This window comes from Centrocercus urophasianus, unplaced genomic scaffold (genome assembly GCF_019232065.1).
Source record: "Centrocercus urophasianus isolate 14NV4802_14NV808 unplaced genomic scaffold, USGS_Curo_1.0 seq_22, whole genome shotgun sequence".
Lineage (NCBI taxonomy): Eukaryota > Metazoa > Chordata > Aves > Galliformes > Phasianidae > Centrocercus > Centrocercus urophasianus.
The window spans coordinates 8054554-8072017 of record NW_024884778.1 but is presented as its reverse complement, the minus strand read 5'-3'; the positions used below and the strand labels follow the sequence as shown (position 1 = coordinate 8072017).

At 39.6% G+C, this 17464-nt stretch overlaps 1 protein-coding gene across 1 annotated transcript in view; it reads left to right on the top strand.

The window, feature by feature from the left end:
- PRKAR2A (protein kinase cAMP-dependent type II regulatory subunit alpha) overlaps nucleotides 1–17464 on the top strand; it is a 49060-nt gene that overhangs the window by 18793 nt on the left and 12803 nt on the right. The window contains exons 2-4 of the mRNA XM_042823580.1: nucleotides 381–416; nucleotides 13224–13276; nucleotides 14723–14806. Coding sequence (XP_042679514.1) covers nucleotides 381–416; nucleotides 13224–13276; nucleotides 14723–14806 — 173 coding nt within the window. The remainder of the gene's footprint in view (nucleotides 1–380; nucleotides 417–13223; nucleotides 13277–14722; nucleotides 14807–17464) is intronic.

Sequence of the window (17464 nt, the reverse complement as noted above, 5' to 3'; positions counted from 1 at the left end):
TGGGCTAAAAGTATTCACATCAGGAGGTGAGACTCGTTAATCACTTAACTGGAACAATTATGACCTAGATGAGGTGTTTTTACCATGAATATGATATCTTGTTTTGGAGTTAGTATTTCTCTTGTCTCAGAACCATGGATGGGTTGGGTTGGAAGAGAACTTAAAGATGGTCTAGTTCCATCAGTGATTGGAAGGTATTTCAGCTAAATATGTACTTGTTGGCAAGTAGGTGGATGGAAGCTTTACATTAAAGCATTTTTTATTTGTTTTTAAGAAATGTTTGTATGGGATTTCTGTAGTAAAAATGTACTATGATTTTTCAAGATGATGACTTTGAATTCTTAAATAGCATTTGTAATTTTGTTTTGCTTATTTTGCAGCTCCTGTCATTAACCGATACAACAGAAGAGTATCAGGTATGGTTTCTTACTCATAATTTTATGTCTCTGACAAAGTTCTGAAATGCTTATTTGACTGAAAGAAAGATATTTAAAGCGATCTTTTCTCTTTATTGCTGTTTTATTTACATGCTGCTTGTTATTTTTATTTCACATAAAATATCTTCAACATGTATGCAGTAGTTACAGATTCTCTTTTAGACTACTTTGTTTGAAATTGGGAGTGATTAACACTAGACAGCTACGATTAGCTGCCTAAAGATAACCAGATGCCTGTGATTACCTGCGCTACTAATGCAGATTCCAAGGATATGAAAAACTGTGGAAGATGGACTTATTTATTCCTGTTGCCCAAACTGGAAACAGCTGTGGAAATAGAGATAAGGAATTGTGCTTGTAGTTTTGTGCTTTGATACATGTAGCAGAGCTTTAAAGCCAGCTTGTATTGATTTTCAAACTGCAGAGAAGCTTCAGTAAGGAAAAAACCTTGCTAATTAGTCAATTTTCACTTAGGTGTTTAGTTTTTAATGATCAAAACCAGGAGTTCTTCAGGTGCTTGACTGGCACCACTGGCAAATGGTGCTTTAATTATTGTGAACACATAGCTGTCATTCTTGAAGACTTAAAATACAAATTCTGCTTTCCACACGGGTGGGATTTGGTCAGGAGGTTTATTAGTGCTTGTTTTGAACACTTTGAGTAGATGAGTTTACTCAATTCTGGCTTATGCAGTACTTTAGTAAAATACTTCTAGAACATCAGGGTTAATAAAACTGCTTGAGAAAGGGTAAGCTATTTGGAAGGTCAGGCAAACCTTTTACACTTAAAAATTACTGTGACTTTTCTCCAAAAGAACAGTGAATTTTATTTCTCTGCATCTTTTTAAATCATTAACCAAAACTGATGATATTGCTTTCATATCCCATATATGATAAATCAGTTGCACATGCTGTTGTTTCTTTCCCATCCTGTAGTGCTGAGACCATGCAGATTGATTGATGGAAATGGTTCTGCTTACTTGCACTGATTGTTTCTGCTATTGTTGCTAGTTATGTATCGCCTAGGCCAGTGTGGAGGGAGAGTGGTAACTTGCTTGGCATTAAACTCTTCCAGGTGCTTTGGCAGCTGAAAAGGCTCTGCAGGGAATCCCAGTTGCTTCTTGACCAAAGAAGAGCAGCTCTGTGTGCTGGCCAGAGGCACAACCTGCAGAGCAGGTGGCCCTGGCTGGGGGGTGAAAAAACTCCATGGGCTGTGCAGGAGGGTCATGCTGGGAAAAGGGAGCTTATCTAATCACGCTGGTGCAATTCAGAGATGTGCAGTGGTAAAGCAGTGCTGCTCTGCAGAGAAACAGCCTTTCCAGGAAGTGCTAGGAGGGAGAAAGAAATGAGAGCTCAATGTTCTCCCAGAGCTGATATAACAGCTTTGTTACTTGTGTGTAGCGTGTTTGGCCACATGACATTGAGGTGCTGTGGCAGGCACTCAGACCACAGGCAGTGTGTCTGCAGTACTAATTTGGATACAAGCTAGTTGACTGACTTGATTAAAACAATCCTCTATTTAGAAAATAATAGTCAGTGCCTTTGTAGAAATTAAAAAACCAAAACAACAACCAACCATCACCACCATCCCTAATTTTAAGATCTGTGGGTTGCAAAAGGCTGTGGTGCTAATTACCCACTATAACACTTGCTGCTGCTGTAAGTGAATTAGCCAAGTCTCAGCCTTTTGCTGGTATGAGTAACTCATATTGCTCTACTTGTCCACTGACTCAGTCTGCCTGGGCTTGGTTTGGTCAGCATGAGAGCCATGCCAATTCCTGCTGCTAAGAGCTGGATTGTGTTGAAATTCATTCTTGCATGATTACGTTTCTTGATCTTTTTCCAAGCATAGGGGTGCCTCTCAAACGTTTTTTTTTGTTAGTGAGGTCCCAGTCTGTGGTGAAGGAGGCTGCAGAGGATGCTGGTGTGTAGCCTGGCCTTTGGTTAGTGACTGCAGGCCGGGTGGAGAGACACCAGTGATCCCTCCTTTCACAAGGGGTAATTGAAGGGAAGAGAGAGCGCTGTGGTTAGTCCTACTCTATGATACGTGTGATAGTAGTCCTACTAACTGATACATGAAATTGAGGAGAATTTGCTGCTAACAATATATGAATGAAAGTTAGCTGTGTTTTGAAAGGAAGAGAGAATCACGCCTACTTCAGTCTCAGTTGGGCAGTTTCTCCTCCTCTTTTAGTTTTAACATTTTTTCAAAAAAGTAAACTTTTTTGCTAGATTTGTGTATTGCCATTTCTGGACACCTTAGAGCCATTCCACAAAACACCCGCTCTCCAGCAGGCTTGCTGACTTCCTCACAGGATATAAAAAAAAATCTGACAAAATGACACCCATACTATAGACCTGTGACAGATTTTTCATCTGTTTTCTCTGATTTCATTCTATCCAAGTGACCTGCTGTAGTTTGTTTCTATTGCATATGCATGTATTCCCTCCTCAATCTACTTCCAGTCTGCATGGATTGGGATGAGATTGTAGTTTTCACATTCAAGAATTATGTAGAATAATTGTATAATCTAGGGGATCTGGTTCTTTCCCTGGTCTTGTGCCAACAAAACAAAGTGACTGTCAGGATCTGTAACTATCTTCATGCTAATATAAAATGTAATAGAAATGGCCAGGAGTTGCTTTGGCTGGTGCTTCAGCAGGGGCGGCAGAGTCTCAGGGAAGTGGGGAGGATCAAATTTGCTGTCTGTGGAATTGTGTGCTAAGCCCTTTGTGAAGATAAAACTGCTGTATAAATGTTTATGTTTAGGAAGGATAATTCTGTTTAAGAGTTACTGAGTCCTGTTTTACTGTGTATGGCTAATAAAAAATCGGAGATTTGTGAAACCAAGTTAGGAAATTCATGGTTTACTTTAAAAAAAAATAAAGTGCAGTGTTTCTCCTAAGGAGGAGTGCCTGCTTTTAAGGTTCTGAATGTTTCGTGCTGAAGAGCAATGACAGAATTTCATCTGTGCCCTTCTAATAAGTGTCATATCTTAGCATCTTACTGTTTCAAGCTCCTCCAGGCTCAGGAGAGGTCCTTCCTGATATGCAGCGTCAGAAAGCATTGGGAGGCTTTGTGTGGGTGAACAAGCAGCAGGCTTCCCATACAGATCATGGAGTTCCCATCCTTGGAGATGCTTGGAAGCCACGTGGGTCCAGTCCTGACCAACCTTTTTAGTGGATCCTAGTTTGAGTGGCAAGATTGGACTGGACCATCTTCATTCTCTTGGGATTCTATGGAACAGGAGAGAGTTATGTTTTCTTAGGTTATACTAGTTTTTCAATATTAAAAAAAAAATATGTTGTTGACAAAATTTTTGGGAAAATTCGCCATCGTTGATGCTGAGGAAAAGTTTTGAATGGGGCTGTTACTGTTTCACAGAATTAGGTTGAAAGGGAGCTCTAGAGGTCACCTGGTCCAGCAAGCCTCTGCTGGAGCAAGGTCACTCAGAACAGGCTGCCCAGGACCATGTCCAGGTGGCTTTTAAAGATCTCTGAGCAGATGTTGTTTCTTGGTGCTGTGCCCAGGCTCCCTTCATCTTCCTGCTCTTATCTGTGTGCTTGCTGCCTTTTAAAGAGAGAAGTAAGTTGAGAAACACTGAGCATGGGAACAGTCTGAACTAAGCAGAGAAGGCCGTTCAGTCCTCATGAGCATGTGCTTAGCCTCATTAAGGGAGGAAAGTACCTGCTTCTGCTCTGTGGTCAGTCCAAAAACCTGCAGCTTTCAGTTTGCGCTGTTTGTAGAATTCCTCTAACACAGCTTCAGCTCAAAAATTTTCTAATTTCAAATACATTTTGTGATTTCAAGTCTGCATTTGGTGTTCATGAAGCATGTTTAAATTCCTTTTTGGTATGTTTTTTGTTTTTATTTCTATGAGGTTTGCTAGAAACTGAAATTTGCCTCTTTCTCATTGAAACATCCCTTTTGAATTACATGGCGATATTTCAGAGTGAGCTGGGGTTTTAAAGAAGGGCACAGCAGCACTGGTCATTTCTTGAGCAAAGCTCAGGTTGTGCTGCTGTCTCAAGGTCACAGCTTGTCACTGTGTGATTGCAGGGCATTCTGACTCTGCAACTTGGCCCACTCCAACTGCTTTCACAATAAAGAAATGATGAAATAGAATCTTAGTTCTGCTTTTAATCAATGTGAAGTCTTTTTTTCAGCTTCATCTTCTTTTTATGAGCAGTCAGAGCACGTTTCAACAAGTACAAGTGTGTATGTATATGTGCATTACTGTTTGTTTTGTTTCCCTGTCCAGAGATACCTAAATTCCATTCCCTTTCATTTGAAAAAATCAGCGCTGCCTGATGCAGTTCCTGGATTCAAGTGCCTTTATTGATCTTACTGTGAAGGAAACAGTATTATTGCTGGGAACCATAGCAAAGTGCTTAGAAATGAATAAAGATTTTCTGTGTTGAACACTTGGAATTACTGTACTTTGTGATAGAAATTATCTACGTTAATATCTTTATCAGTGTGATAATTGTATAAGCAGCTGTTGCTCAGTATTTGTTATTCATATTCACAGAATCTGGCAGTGACCTTAGGGTTGCCCCATATCCCCACCAAGTATTGCATTTGGAATGAGTATTTGAAATTTCTCTTTTGCTTCTTTCTATCAACATGAGATGATGGTAGGGATTTTTTTTATCTTCATGTAACATTTTGACATGGTGTTTTCACAGGGTGTAGGTTTAGAATTTTATCTGTCAGCTGTGGGAATTGATGCCCTGTGACAGTTCTTGACTTCTGTTCCTCACAAGGTGAACTTTCATAAGACCTACATGCTGCTGATGCTTCAATCTCATCATTTCTTCTTCATTTTGACAATGGGAGACTTCCTTCGATTCTCTTCATTTTTCAGTCTGCTACAAAAGCTGAGCAGTCATCTCGTGCACTAGATACCTTATTCAAGTCTGCTATCTCTCTGGGCTTTGCAGTGAGGTACAGCATTTCCTTCACACCCTGGCAAGCTGAGATGTCAGGATATGATAATATTATGCATAGTAAAATGTTCTGAGTAACTTTTATCCTTTTAAAATGACAGCTCTAAAAAACCATTTTCTAGGAAAGCTCTTATATTAATTATTGCCATGCATTATGTTAGTGTTCAATTAAAACAAAACAAAGCAGTTTAGGGATCCTGTTTAAAAAACAAACAGAAAACCTCACAAAAACAACAGCAAACAATAAGAATGTGTAAATAGCAGCAGTGAAGCAAGAAAACAAGAGGAAACACCTTTTATTTTATTTACTGTATTTTTTTCTTGTAGGCTGCTATCTCCTACTTCAGTGGTAAAATCTCACCACCTCATATCATCAAGGGAGGATGCAAATGTGGCTAACTTTCTCTTTGCTTTCTGCTTCCTGACTACTCGTTATCAGAGCATGATTTGAAAATCACGTTCTGGTTCAAATTCCTGTATTGCCTTTTCACTGTATTACAAAATTAATAGCATAATGATTTTTGCCAAATGGTTTTGAGGCAGGTGATGAATTTTTCAACTCAGAAGTCTTTCAGTTTGCTTTTTCTTTTTCTTTTTTTTTGCAAATGCCATGGACAGCTTTCCTGCTTTGACAGCCTGATGCCTGTTTCATGGTTTGTTTTTTTTGTTAGCCCTAATGGTTGCAGAACTGATATCATAACTAGAGTGAAAATAATTCATTTTGAAAAATGTTGATATGAGCAAAAGCCAAATGTGTGGGATGACAGATGAAAGTGGTGATAAATTGTGTGGGTGCTCTCATGTAAGAAAGTGCTTGAATCATTAGTTGTTCCACATTAAAAAAAAAAAAGCCTGTTTTCTGTTTGCAATATTGGGACTTGTTTAAAAATTCTTGGCATGTAATTGGCATTGAGTGAGTAATGAGAAGCTTATTTTTGGAAATTAGCAGTTGTGACTTCACAATTGCTTGGATCTCACACTGCTGTGAATAACTTTGGTTGTGGTTTTCTAGATATTTTTTAATGACACAAAGGAATACAACACCTAATGAGCTTCCATATTTAAGGTCTAAGTGCAGTATCTGGTTGCACCTGATCTGGCCCGATCTCCACAATTCAGGTATAAGCGAGTAAGCAGTGCTGCAACACAGTGGATTCCATTCAGTTTTTTTTTTTGTTAAATCCTTCTAAATAACTGTTCATTCTTAGAGTGTTGCGTAGTGATTTTTGTTGGTCCTTCTGAAGCCAAATATTTTAACTCAAATTAGTCCTTTTTATTAGTCCAGAGAGTGTCATAACTATGCACATTTAATAAGCAGTCTAATTAACCGAGGATTCATTTCTCAGAAGTATTCAGGTGGCAAAAAGTGTAGATGATGAATTCTGTTACATTAAATGTCATTAAGCACATATGTAAATCCTGTTCTGTATCTTTCAATGAAACGTTACTTAAATGCTAGTCTGTATACTGAAATATAGAAGTACTTTTGAAAATCTCAGCCTTCAGCTGAATTCTGTGTGACTCCATTGTCACTCTTCTGATGGGTTGTAATAGAGATCATGTGGAGATTCTATAGAGGTTGCTTTTCTTTTCTGTAGAACACAAAAGTTGTGTTTTATCATTTGATTTAAAGCCCAAATTGAAGTATTCCCACACAGTCTTGTTGTGCACAGTAAAAGAGAAGCAGAATGCTGGAGAAAATGTCAAAATGCATGTCACACAAAGGGAGTTTTATTCTTAGTGCAAAACATGATGCTGTGATGTGTATATTTGGGGTGGCCTCAGGAGTTCAATGTGATTCTCATTCTTGTTGATAAATCAAACAGCACTGTATCTGACAGAAATCTGAAAGAGCATTCTCTGTGTTTTCAGAAGCCTCTCTGTCATTTTTTTAGCTCCAGAAGACCTCAGTGAGACTGAACGTACTTGAAATAATGCAAAGCTTCAGAGATGAGCACGCTGAAAACCACAGGGAATATGCTGTGCTTAAAGCCAGTCCCAGTTTGGAAGTCCCATGACAGCTTTTGTAGCGGTTTCATGTAAAGAGTCTTAAGAAATGGAGACGGTGTGGGAGATGGCTTACGCGTAGGTATTTGGCTGCCTGAAGCACTCAGCTAATTCAGATCAGCATGTTGGTGTGGATGTTTCCCATACCTCTGGATTTTGGTACAGAATGGAGTTAAGTCTTAAATTCGCTAATCTGTGTTGTAAAAAGACAGAACTAATTGCTTATAAATGAAGTGTGCAGCTTTTTACTGACGAAATTCTGCCTTCCTTTAGCCTTCTGCCAGAGTAGCTCAACTGTGGATTTCCTGTAAATGAAATCCATTTGTTCAGCGAGCCCCTAAGGTTGGGAGTTGGCTCATCCTAAAGGGAATTGCATCACATCACATAGCTGTGCATTCCCAATTACTAGCAATCACAAGAGCTGCTCCATGGTGACAGTAGCTGCTGTTCTGTAGGTTTTGGTGTGGGTTTTTTTTTCCCCTCAGTGGGTTGAACGGTTGATTCTCTGCTTTGCATGCTTACTTGGACAGGGTGTGGACACCACAAAGCACGGGGACCTGGGAGCTTCCCCATCATAACTGCATATGGTTCTTTTGTGTCAAACCATGTGCATTTTAGTTTGCTTGCATCTTTACAGGTGAGCAAGGCAATGCTTATTCCTTTAAGGGTAATGGGATTTTCATCTATTTGGACGTTGTCTTCAGATCCTTAAAAATCATTTTGAAGTTGCTAAGCCATTAATTTCTGAAATGCCTTCTGACACTGACATCATTTCTCTGTCACAACAGGTGCTGAAAGATGGGAGTAATTTTCACTGCTGAATATCTGCTCTCCTCTAACATGCAGCACTTCAGTGCACTTTACCTAAGATCCTGGTGTTTCTTTTAAAATATTAAGTGCCTCATTGCAGACTTAGCAGTTCATGTATCAGGACTGCAAGTATAAAACCAGAAAAGGGCCTTGGTCTGGAAGTTGAAAGGGAAGCTCTTATTTCTGGAATGGAAAAGCCCTTCTGTTCTATTCCTCGGCTAAATTCTCTCCTATCTACTCCTTGCAACTGAAGGCCTGTATGATGCACATTTAATTGTTTTTGAGGGATGTACTTGAACTGTTTCTTAGAACTTGTAGTGTTTTAATGTAACCTAAATGTAAAATGAACAATCTCCATGTTCAGTTTTTAACTGAAATATGAAGTATTGTAGTGTCTATTGGGCCCATAGGCATTTCTGGTGTTTAGTTTCTTGTTTTCCCTGCATCAAGTAAAGCACTCAGAAATGAGGTAAAATATGTGTAACTGGCTAAAACAGGGAAGATCATGAAAGCAGAAGGCTTACTTGCACAATTGTGAGGCTGGGTGCTCTGAAATAGCAGTAGCATCATGTTTTCCAGGAGGCCTTTTTTATGGGTGACTATCTCATCGGTAAGGCTCTTAGAAGGCCTGAACGAGGTCAGCAGAGTGTTTATCCATTTCAGCCTTCTGATTTCTTAACTTGCAAGAATGAAGTGTGCTGCTTTTGAGATTCTTGTGCTGCACCACACACAGTGCTGAAGTCTGAAATGCTCTGCTGCCCTTTTGAGATTTTGTTCAAATGTATTAAAGGAAACAGAAGTAACAGTTTCACTGTTTAGGATCTAAGGGGTAATGTTTTGGGTTGGATTGTTCCTGTGTCAGAGCTGTGAGCTCCTTTGATGCTGCCACATGAAAAACTTTCTTCTTTTTCCATCGTTGCAGTGATAGAAGGCTTTTTGCTGTTTTTCATGCAGACTCACTTGTTTGCTGCCAGGTCCAAAGCAGATTAGTGTCTGATCTGATGGTAAAGCCTTGTAGATAAGAAGTTAAAAACAGATTTTTATTGATCCAGATGAATTTCGGAGAAATATTTGAAAAACTCATTCAGAATATGTAGAACAAATGTGTATATGAAATAGATGTTTTCATTTTAAAGAGCTTATTACACTGCCTGTACTTAGGCATCTTGGGAGGAAAGGTATATGTGAATGTAGAGTTGGATTTCCTATGAAGGAAAAAAGAAATAAACAAAACCCACACATTAAATGTCTGTAGTGGGAATGGGTATTTTCAAGTTGGATTATGGAATTAAGCAATGTTTTGGTGGAGCCAGATAAACATTTTTACCTTCTTTTCCCTTAGATTAACTGTATTTTGTGTCTTGAAAGAAATAGAATTCTGCCTGTGAAGAACTGAGTAGGTTTTATTTTACTTTTATAATTGTACAGTAAGATCTCTCCAGAACTGAAAAATGATTTTTTTTTTTTTCCTTTGCTATCTAAATTATTTCTAAATATCCCTCAAATAAAATGTTTTGCATTTCATTTGACATACATGGTCATGCAGATAGTGCTGTGTTTGGATAGTTTGTGTCGGGATCTGACACATCTGAGGGGGAGTTGGCTCTTCACATCCCAGGCACTCCAAGTTGTGTCTTGGCTTTGGCTCCTGGAGCATTCGGGATGGATCTGTAGTTGTCTTTGACATGGTGAGATCTGTAACTCGGGAAGTAAAGTGTGATTTCTGAACCAAAAAATTCTGATCTGTACAGAAACAAAAGCGAGGGGGAACTTTTAATTTGTTTCCCTAAGTACAGCAAATCGTACTGAGTGCTGTTGAAGACCCTTGTGCAGGTTCTGTGTAAGCTTCTGTAGTTCATCTCTGTTATGTCATTTTGGAAGTGCCTGCTTCAGCAGCTCAGCTGTGAAGGAGCAGTGAGAAGCCCTGGAAGTGGTCATCTCTCCAGCTGCGTGTCCTCACAGGAGGGGTTGTACATCAGCCCCTGGGGGACAGAAATGGTTGGAGCTTTGCCAGGCTCTGAAGCAAAGAACACAGCCTGAAACATCGTGTGAGATTACTGATCTCAGTGAGTAGCTGGAAAAGTTGCTCTGTGTGTGCTGCTCTGGGTGGGTTTTTAGTGATAGATCTTGTCAGACTGACTGGAAGTAATGCATCCTAAGGTTGGTGGCCCTGCCTGTGGCCGGGGGGGGTTGGAACTTGATGATCCTTGGGGTCCCTTCCAACCCAAGCCATTCTATGATTTAATAAGTACAAAGGAGTAACAGCAATGCCCCAGCTGTGAGGGCAGCATGCATTTCACACAAACACTTTGCTTATGAGAGCTGAAGTATTCTGAAATTTGCATGGAGTGTAAGGACTTTGATCTTGACAAAACATCCTTCGCAGAATGATATCTTGGGATTGATTCATGCTTGCATGAGCAAAGTGTTTCTACTGGCAACCTTCTCTTGCAACTTTTAATTCTCTGCCTCTTGTTTCCCCCCACCTCTGCCATTCACAGCTAACATCGCTGCTGCAGCCAGAAAGATCGTTCTTGCTTTCAGATGCTGTCACCTGCATAACAGAATATAGATCTGAGCCTTCAGCAGTGTTAACAGATGTGCCTTCTTGAAAGCCAAAGAAGGTGCTGTATGAGGAGAAAGCTAAACTAGCTGTAGAAGCTGCACAAGCAAAGAGAGAAAAAAATGTAAATGTTAGGATAAAAGCTTGATTAAAAGAAAAAATAAATAAATAAATATATATATATCTTAATGCTTCTGAAAATTGAAAACTTTTATTCTGTTTCAAAGCTGTTAGAATTCTGTGGGTAGTTTTGAGAAGATACTTGTCTGCATGAAGTGCATATGTGCTGATGCAGTTGTGCTGTTGGAATCATATTCATACTTAGCATTTGCTCAAGGGCAGAGCTGTGCTGAAAAGTCTTACATAGGAAAGGTGTGAGTTCAGACATCACTTATTTCAAGATATTTGTGAGAATTAGGTTGCACATTAAGAAAAGCTTTTTGCCTGGGAGAGCATTGCTGTGCTGCAACTGGGAAGCCAGTGAGCTGTGGGGTTTGTAGCCGGGGAGGTTCCCAGGTCAGCCCTGGTCTGGCATTGAAGGTAGCTCCCCTGTAGGGCTGGTTTGGGCTGGGTGACCTTCAGAAAGAGGTCCTTCCAGTTGGTGCTTTGGTGAGTCTGAGAAGATACTACTGCTTCTAATGCTTCGAGCTTGTCTGTGAGCACCTGTTTCACTGGGATACTGCAGTAGTTCAAGTGTTAATTCAGACACATGCAGATAATGATAGAGCAAGTATATTTTTGCTCAGCCAAGGTAGAAGATCAAATAGGTTTCCACTGAGGCTGTCTGCTGCCATTTGCAAACTGCTCACTTTTGGGAGCCCTGAAATTCACTTCCATGGGATAGTTACAGGAGTTCTTTACAATCAGAAGGACAGAGAAACGGGGCTGTCTGAGCACAGAAAATGGGTTTATTGTATGAACGTAAGTGCTCTTAACATAGCTAATGATTACATAATTGGGGTTTTACATTGTGGTGCAATAAATGCAGTACTTGTATTGTATTCCAGTCTGTTTGTATCCAGGAAAAAGACAGGAATCAAAATGTAATTTGCTAGAAAAGACTTGCTTTTTTTTTTTTTTTTTTAAATTTTGCTGCCTAAAAGGTGCAGGTCTTTTCTAGCGAATTATGCTTACCTTGCAGCCTTTTTTTAAAGCATGATGATGAGGTCAGTAGTTGCGTATAGGTTTTCATACTATTTGCAAGTTGCTGAATTTGAAGCCTTCTTTTTTTCTTTTCGAGTCGACTCGTCTTTATGCTTTCTGAGTCCATTCAGTTGTTTCATGTCACTGCAGTGAGCTGCGGGGCATTCCGCCAGGAGTTCGGTCTTGTCGGGATGCTGGGTACAGCAAAAAGAAAAATGCTGTCGGTGTTTCCTTGTAAAATTGAACGAGCGCTGTGTGGGTCAGAAGTGAGGCTGTCCTTATTAGAGCAAGAGCAGGACGGACGAGAAAGAAGACTCTCGCTTTATCTCTGCAGGTAGTAAGAGTGGAGGGTTCACCTTGACGCCTAAGAACAGCAAATGCCCATGAGTTAATGACAAAATCTGGACTCAGCTTTTGTTGGCCAAAGGAGAATGTGTTTGATATTGTAAAACTGTGTAACAACGGCGAAGATGAGCCTTTTCTGAAGTACCAGAAATGGACAAAATTGACATTTTAGAAGCTCGTCATTATCACTGCATCTCCCACAGTGGCTGGTGTTACACAGTGGGTAGTTCCCACTGCACTTACAGTGGCTGGTTTGCAAGAGCCTTGTTCCTAAGCACTGGGATTTACACAAATTTCTCAGCCTTTAAAAAAGAAAGATCACTGTATTTTTCATTGTTCTTTTCCTATCAATTTGATATTCTGTTGATTCAAACGTAGTAAGATACAGGATCATATGGGAGGAGTGAACTAACCTCTATTTTTCATAGTCACAGAATATACTGTAGTCAAGCTGCAGTCATTTACCAGATTAATTTGTGTAAATATGATTTTTTTGCATTAAAAAAGAGCAGATAATTGCAAATTGACTTGAGGTAGAGTGCTACATGCCTCCTTGCACTGCTTTTTATCTGTTTTGGTATCTGCTTTGTTCTGCAGAGCATGGGGCAATGTAGCTGCAGTGCTTTTCACCCTGCTTTTTTGATGAGTATGTCTATAAATTAATCTGAATAGTGATTATTTTTTTAATGCTTCAGTAAGGGTGGAAAGGAAACTTATGTGCATGTATTGCAGTACTCAGCAGGCAGCGTTGCCTTCTAGGGCAAGTTACTGACCTCTTATGAGAGAATTTGAGATCAGCCATGGTGTGCCTGCTCTGAGAACAGATAGGATTTGAGTCTCTGACACTACTACAGCATAAGAAAAAAGTGGATCTTTTTCCTATGAGAAAATGCGGATAATAAATCTGGGAGAAATTAATTTCAACTTGATTTGTCTGATATTCTTTCACTGCTTTGCACCTTTTTCCAGTCTGTGCTGAAGCTTTCAATCCGGATGAAGAGGAAGAAGACACGGAGCAGAGGGTAAGAATGAATGAATTGCATCATGCATGGCCCTCTCTGCGGTTTGACAGGCAGATGTCTGTGAGTCACATTTCTCCTCACCACTTGTGCTTTTCTTTCAGAGAGGCTGTGAGCTCTGCTGTCTCTGAGGAAGCGGTGTTGCTCTGAAACTCAGTGCCACTTTGTCCCATGCAGTTACTTAGTCATTGTTGCTTTAATATGGTTTTATTTCAGAGGACATGAGAGCTCTGCTTATGTCTACCATCTCTGAAAGTTTTGGCCTTTTCCTTTCTTTGTTATTCTGAATATTTGTTGAGGCAATTCCTAAAGCACTAGTGCTGTTGTGGGGAATTAGTTAAGCCCAAGGACAGCTGTTCTTTTGTGGCTGCTTAAAATTCCACACATGCTTTGCACCGCCTTTCTTGTCAGAGCAGTTCACCCTGGGTAGAAGAAATACTTTGTTGAAATGTTTTGAGATGCTGGCCACCTGTTGTTCTGTTAGATTTGGAAGTTGGGAATTTCTAGGAACTTCAGGCCCAGATACTGTTATTGTATTGCTTCAGAGATGTTTTATGTGAGGAAATCCTGTAGCCTGGCTGGTGAGGGTCAGGGTTTTTCTCTAGGGACTGCTGGTGCATTTCCAGATTCCAACTCAGAGATGCTTACAATTCTGCTATGAAAATCTAGGTCTAATCTAATTTCTCCTACAAAGAAATGTAATTGATACATGAGATTCTACAAGAAGAAAAAATAACAACAATAGGGTGTATCTGGCCATCCAGTTATTTTTTTCAAACGAGGCTACATTTATTCCATCCTGTACAAACAAGTTTTCAGTTAGTACAGCTCCAATTTGGACAAGGGGCTTTTAGAAAAGCCTGCCATCATTGCTGTTTTTCAGAGCCCTTTGTCATAATTCCACCAAAAGCACATATTCCTGATGAAGGAATTATAACTGAGAAGAAGTGTCAATAAATCTCTTTCATGAGATATGTTTTTTTGGTGGGGAAAAATGTTTCTTAGATAAATTCTGTTGGTGGTCAGAGAGACTTGTCTCATACTTTTCATAAGTTCTCTGAATTGCCAACAGTGAGGGTATTGGAACTAATATAGGCAGAGTTTAGAAAGAAAACTTGGCTTTTTCATTTAGGTTCCCAAGCTGTGACTGTATCTGTGGCTGGGTTAGAAGGGAAGGAAAAGGAAAGGCATCTTTTTCTTGTCTGTCTTATTTTGCATGTGCTAATTGTCAGCATAATATATCTCTTATGGGTTTTACTTTAATTTTCTTTCACCTTGCCTTGCATTATATATTTGTATGTAAATACTGCTTGTGCAGACAACAAAAAGGAACTGTATACAATGATACCTGAAATTGTCTTTGTGTTTTCATTCTGAAGTGAAGATTTAATTTGTAATTATATTTCTTTGCTGTTGTGACAGTTCATTTATTTTTACTTTGTTTTAAAGATAGTTCATCCAAAAACAGATGAACAGCGATGCAGACTGCAGGAGGCATGCAAAGATATCCTGCTCTTCAAAAATCTAGATCAGGTAATATTAGTTTAAGGAAATCTGAACATGCTGTTTTGTAGTTTGATCTAACAGTCCAGGCACTGTTTTTGCTTTGTGAATGAAGAATACAAATAAGCAGGTCAGACTGCCAGTTGCCATCACTGTCTACATTTGCTCGATTTCAGATTGCTGCACTCTTTTATTATTTGCAATGTGTCAGTAACATTTCTGTAAGTGAATCTAAAAGTAATGTTTTTGGATTGTCCGTGTTCCTGCTCATCTTACAGACTTATTGCTGAAGTTCCTTACTCTTTGCTTCAGTGTTAAGTTTTAGTGATGAATATCTCTTGCTGGCACTGAGAAATCTTAATTGGCTTTCATAGGATAGTTCAGGATATGTTAGGATATAGGATACGATAGGATATGTTGGACAGTTCAGGAAAGGACCTTTGGGTTCATCACATCCAGCCTCCAAAAGACCATAGAATAAGTGCTTCTTATATCTGGCTTTGTTTCCATCCTTATGGAGCTGATGTCTCCTCTACAGGTCGAATCTCTATTCTGGCATCATAACATTCAAGAGAAATAATGAAAGCTGTAACACCAGCAATGGTACCTGCAGCTTCATGGTTAGAATCAGAGCTTTTCCTGAGGTATGGAAGTGTGTACTTCATGGCTGCAGAACTACTGCTCAGCTTTCCTTGAAAATTAGGAATTTCTCCCAATTCTTGGTTGCTGTAAAAAATGAAACATTTGAAAGCATTCAGCTCAAGGAGTATGTACAAAATGTGATCACCATTCAGACTGCTGGGAGTAGAATGACCCAGAAGCAGTAATTAATAGCCAGCTCACGTTCAAAGATAACTTCAAAAAAACAAATTTGAGCCTAGAAACTGGGATTAGAAAAATATTGCTTTCTGAGAAAGGCTTTCTAAGCAACTGTGAAGAGAAGCAACGGAAATAATCTTAACTGCAGCTGTTAAAGACTCAAGCTTTGAGATAGCATGTGGTGAAAAGATGACTGCATTGCATACATTAATTACAGTATGACAAAGGGCACTTAGCAGAGAGGGAAGAGTTTTTCTAGTATTGAGTACAAATGGGGTAGGAGACTTGCCCCTCATCCTGATAATTTCTTTTGAACATCCTCTATGTAGTTGCCAGACATGACTCCTTTGTAAGGTTGGCCACACAGAATCTACTGAATAGTGAAACACGTGGTGGCTGCTTTTGCTCACTGTGTGACATCCTTTAATAATTGTGAGGAATGCTTCCAAACTGAGGCCCCAAATCTGTTCTTTTGCTTCTTAGCTTCCAAGGAGTGTGATGTAAAACTTCTTAAAAAAACAAAACAACAAAAAACCCAACAAAACCTGTAAAACCCCTCTTGGATTAAATGTGTTGATGTGACTTGAATGTCTTGGCCAAATTCATCCCTTTTGTGCTGGTTGCGTTTAGGTGAACTGTGTTAAATTTAGGTCCAGAGACTCAACTACCCTTAATGTAAAATGTCCCCCCTTGCGTGAGTAGCTGCTGTAATACTTGATATTAAATACAAAGGAGCCAGTGTCCAGTGGATAGTTTCTAGCATGATTCATGTTGAGTTTTGGACTAATATCAGGGTGATAACATAGAAGTTTTGGTCATGCCCAATGATATACCTGATTTATGTTTCAACCTAAAGTGCAGGGGATGTAGAAAATAGGCTGTTAAAAGCTCTGAATGAAATAGCATGTGTTTGCTCCACAGCATCTTATTTATAAGTTTGTGGAATTTGAGTTGTGACTGAATCTTTTACTGATGAGAATAACTATTGTTCTTACCAGGAATGCCCCTGAGCATCCTTAGTACTTGTCTTCAAACCAACAAAGCCTTACAGTTCAGGAATCTGACAGCTTAGTCCCTTATTAACAGAAGGGCTCACTGTTTCATTTCCTTGCTACAAGTCTTTGCCTGTTTTTCCTCCAAATAAAACACGGCTGAGTTCCTGTGTTTTTTTGGAAAGTTTTTTTTTAGGGTTTATAATTTATAGGTTTATAGGTATATAATGGTTACAACAAACTGCTTTCAGGCAATAATTCTGGTTTAGTTTAAGTATCAGGGGAGTTTTTAAAAATGTGATAATAAAATTCCATGAAAAACAGCAATATATTTGATATAGAGCCAAAGCCATCCAGAGCCAAGCCTAGATGGCCTGTGTTTGCAGGAGTGCTAGAAGCAGTATCATGTATGGTTGGTGCTGTCTGTCTGTGGGCTTTGACTTTCACAACTTCCTTGGCTGTGCTGCCTACAAAAGTTCAGTCATGGCTCAGCAGAGAAACTCAGTTTGCGTGGTTTTTAGGCATACAAGTAATGAAACGTGTACTGCTGGTAGAAATCAGCAAGCAGACATTGCAGCAAAGGTGTGAGAGGTTAGAAAGGAGACAAAGTCTTTACCAGGATCTGTTGTGTCATGACAAGGGGAAATGGTTTCAAACTAAAAGAGGGGATGTAGATTGGCTATAAGGAAAAAGTTCTTTGTGCTAAGGGCAGTGAGGCTCTCATTGCCCAGAGAGGTGGTGGTGCCCCATCCCTGGAGGCAGCCAAGGTCAGGCTGGAGGGCTCTGAGCACCTGATGGAGCTGTGGGTGTCCCTGTTCATTGCAGGGGGGTTGGACCAGATGGCCTTTAAGGGTCCTTTCCAACTCAAACGATTCTA